General features: G+C 54.1%; 1 protein-coding gene across 1 annotated transcript; it reads left to right on the top strand.

Moving 5' to 3' along the window:
• The first annotated feature begins 570 nt into the window (after positions 1–570).
• CHAC1 (ChaC glutathione specific gamma-glutamylcyclotransferase 1) lies at positions 571–2,638 on the top strand. The gene is made up of 3 exons (XM_026033417.1): positions 571–780; positions 874–909; positions 1,133–2,638. The coding sequence occupies exons 1-3, from the start codon at positions 571–573 to the stop codon at positions 1,556–1,558; spliced, it is 672 nt and encodes a 223-aa protein (XP_025889202.1). The 3' UTR covers positions 1,559–2,638.
• The last annotated feature ends 614 nt before the right edge of the window (positions 2,639–3,252 follow it).

The raw sequence follows: 3,252 nt of genomic DNA, 5'->3' as shown, positions 1-3,252 counted from the left end.
AACACGGCCCCTGACCTCAGACAGATTACGTGTGTCCTGCAGCCCTGAGGCACAGTGCCACAAACATCTGGGTGGCCAACTGCAAAGTGAGGCTTCCCCTTCCCCAGCCTGCGGGAGTGGCTTCGTGTCCCCACGAGATCTGATGGAGGCTGGTGGGGACCGCCCCGGGCTGGCAACGTCAAGGCCGACCTGCTGCCAGGGAAGGCGGGAGCTGGCCAGCACCGAGGCCAGGAAGCCCCTGGCCATAAGGAGGGGGCGACCCTCCCGCAGCGCCAACGGCCGCAGCGCCAACGGCTCTAACGGCTCCAACGGTCGCAGCCCCCCGCGCACCCCATGCCTGACGCAACCCGCGCCCCGCTTTGCCCCATGCGCGAAACCCGGCAGCCGCGTTGCATCACCCCGCGCCGCCGCCAATCAGTGCGCGGCAGCGGTCCCCCGCTGCCAATGAGGAGCCGTCCGCCGGCAGGGGGGCGGGGCCGGCGGCGGCCGGGCCTTTAAAGGGCGGCGGCGAGAGCTGCCCGGCACGAGCGCCTTGCGCCGCTGTCCTGAGTGACCGCAGCCTCGAGCGCCATGAAACGGGAGCAGGAGGTGCCGGTGCTGCCGCCCCGCGCGGCGGAGGCGGGCGCCGCCGAGCCCGAGCCGCCCGTGTGGATCTTCGGCTACGGCTCGCTCGTGTGGCGGCCGGGCTTCGAGTTCACGTCGCGCAAGGTGGGCTTCATCCGCGGCTACAGCCGCCGCTTCTGGCAGGGCGACACCTTCCACCGCGGCAGCGCCAAGGCGGTAAGTGCCGGGCGCCCTGGGTGGCGCGCCGCGGGGGGCACCCGGCTCCAACGGCTCTAACGGCTCCATCTCTCCCTCTCTCTCTCCCAACAGCCCGGCCGGGTGGTGACGCTGCTGGAGGAGCGCGGGGTGAGTGCGGGGCTGCGCTCTGGGGCCGGGGAGCCGGGCCGGGTGGCGGGTCCCCGCTGCCCTAGGCAGCCGCAGGTAGCGCCCTGGGTGGGGGAGGATGCTCCTGTGCTGCCTCTGTCTGTCAGCTCCATCTCCGAGCAGGTTGCCAGTGGAAACCTGAAGACATAGGTGGTCTTGCTTTGCTGGAGCTGCAGCATCTCTAACCGCCTTGCTCCTCTTCCAGGCGTGCACCTGGGGCGTAGCCTACAAGGTGTGTGGAGAGCAAATTGCTGCATCACTGCAGTACCTGAACGTGCGCGAAGCCGTCCTGGGAGGCTACGACACCAAGCTCGTGAAGTTCCACCCGCAGGAGAAGGATGCGGGAGAGCCCATCTTGGCTCTCGTTTACATCGCGACGCCGCAGAACCCGTCCTACCTGGGCCCAGCCTCTGAAGAAGACATTGCAGCTCAAATCATTGTCTCAAGTGGTTGTGCTGGCCATAACATCGAGTACTTGCTGAGACTGGCGGACTTCATGCGCTTCTTCTGTCCTCAAGCAGAGGATGAACATCTCTTCTCCATTGAAGAGGCCCTTATTTCTATTCTTCCCAGCTTGTACCTCACAGAGGAATCCCTAGAAGAAACTGCAAATGTCCCTTCTAGGGGCTGAAGCAGAAGACTTGTGGGACACCAGTAAAATGAACATAAGGGAGAAAGTAGGACAACCTTAATTCCAACAAAATATACTGGACTGGGCGAATATAAAGGGAATCTTAGCAAATAATAGGGGAGGGGGGAAGAGGAGGAGCTGTAAAGGATGCTTGCTATGGGACTTGCAATTGATGTGCCTGTTACACTCCTTATCTGTAACACTAAGCCAGCTACTGGCTGGTAGATAACTCTGCTCTCTATGAGTTGCTTCTGGGGTCAAACCTGAAGCTCTCTCTCTAGAGAAGAGGCTTGTCTCTTCCGTGTGCTTCCTTCCTCTTAGTTTTCTTTTTTTTCCCTTTTCCCTTCTCCTTTCCTCTTCTTTCTCTAGAGACCAGTTGAGCAGGACTTAACTGAGCTGAAGCAGTATACATGTAATTCTACCTCAGACTGGCAAAGCTGCTTGTGTGGTGGTGGAGCCTTAGGCAGGTGCTGCCAAACAAGATCTCCTGTTTTTCCCTGTCCCTGCTCCACTACAATGACCTGACAGGAAATGTCAGGATTTCTGTGCAATATTAAGAGAACTAGCCTCTGTAGGCTGCTGTGGTACTACTTCCTTGCCTTGCAAAGGATCAGATGAATGCACTTTTTTCTTAAATGTCATGTATTTATTATGTGTTGTATGTCCACTTAGGAGAAGTATCTGAACTGTTTTATTTGCATACTACAGTGGTATGTGGTTCACATTCAACCTTGCATTTGTGCCTTCTAGTTTAGATCAGTTTTTTTGAGGAGCTAAGCCTGCTTTAATGATGAAAGCTTTTCTCCAAGCTTCACTGAGCCTCACCTGCTATGGATCTAGCTGACTTGGTGAGAAGCGGTCCTGCCTGTGGGGGAAGTCTCTGCACTGTCTGCAGGAAAGCTGTCTGGATACAGCAGTGCTTTAACCCTCTGCTGGATGAGCCTGTTACACTTCTGGATAATATGAGCCTCTCTAAAAGAAGGTTCCAGTTTCCTACTGAGGTGTCTCAGCAATCCCACCTGTGTCATACAGCTTCCTCTGACTGCAAGGGACCATGACTGAGCATATTTGCAAGCCTTTGAGCTCTTAAGAAGCTTCCTTCCATCACAGTAAGCAGAGGCAATGCTGCAAGCTCAAGCTCTTCAGCGTCACACAGTAACAGCAACAAAATGATAGGTTTTAGTTAAAAAACAAAACTGCAACTGTGGCAAAACCACTTTTGGAAGTGGTCTCCTGGGACATTGATTCTTTCCAAATATTGTGTGTCTTATTCTTTTTTTTGTTAATAAAAAGGGGGGGAGCTAGAGAGTGTTTGTATTACTGTGGCTTTTTATCATATTAAGCTGTACTGTGCCCAGTAATAAAACAAAAGGACAGTTTTAAAATGATTTAGGGTTGAGTATCTTAGCAGTGATTTTTATGTTCAGTCTGGCCATTTTTACTAGGTCTGAAAAAATAAAGCCATGCTTCTGTAAAAGCCCCCTGCTGAGCAGCCTGCTTCTGCCAGATCCATTACAAGAGACCAAGTGACCTTTCTCTTTGAAAAAGAGGTAGTTAAATCATCTTGTTTTCCCAGCTTTCACCTCTTGCTGATCCTAGAGGCTCAGTGTTGACAACAGATACAGACCAGCCCTCCTGGTAGAGGTCAGGTACAGAAGTGTGGTGGTGGTTTTTTTTTTTTTTTTTTTTTTTTT

This window comes from Nothoprocta perdicaria, unplaced genomic scaffold (genome assembly GCF_003342845.1).
Source record: "Nothoprocta perdicaria isolate Ctin4 unplaced genomic scaffold, notPer1 scaffold_129, whole genome shotgun sequence".
Taxonomy (NCBI): domain Eukaryota; kingdom Metazoa; phylum Chordata; class Aves; order Tinamiformes; family Tinamidae; genus Nothoprocta; species Nothoprocta perdicaria.
Note: the sequence above shows the minus strand (reverse complement) of the source record. Positions and strands in the feature narration are given on the sequence as shown.

Excerpts from the sequence above, each read along its gene's own strand:
- CHAC1 (XM_026033417.1), top strand. The coding sequence starts at position 571 with ATGAAACGGGAGCAGGAGGTGCCGGTGCTGCCGCCCCGCGCGGCGGAG. Across the intron at positions 781-873 it reads ACCGCGGCAGCGCCAAGGCG|CCCGGCCGGGTGGTGACGCT; the intron begins GTAAGTGCCGGG and ends CTCTCCCAACAG. Across the intron at positions 910-1,132 it reads CGCTGCTGGAGGAGCGCGGG|GCGTGCACCTGGGGCGTAGC; the intron begins GTGAGTGCGGGG and ends CTCCTCTTCCAG.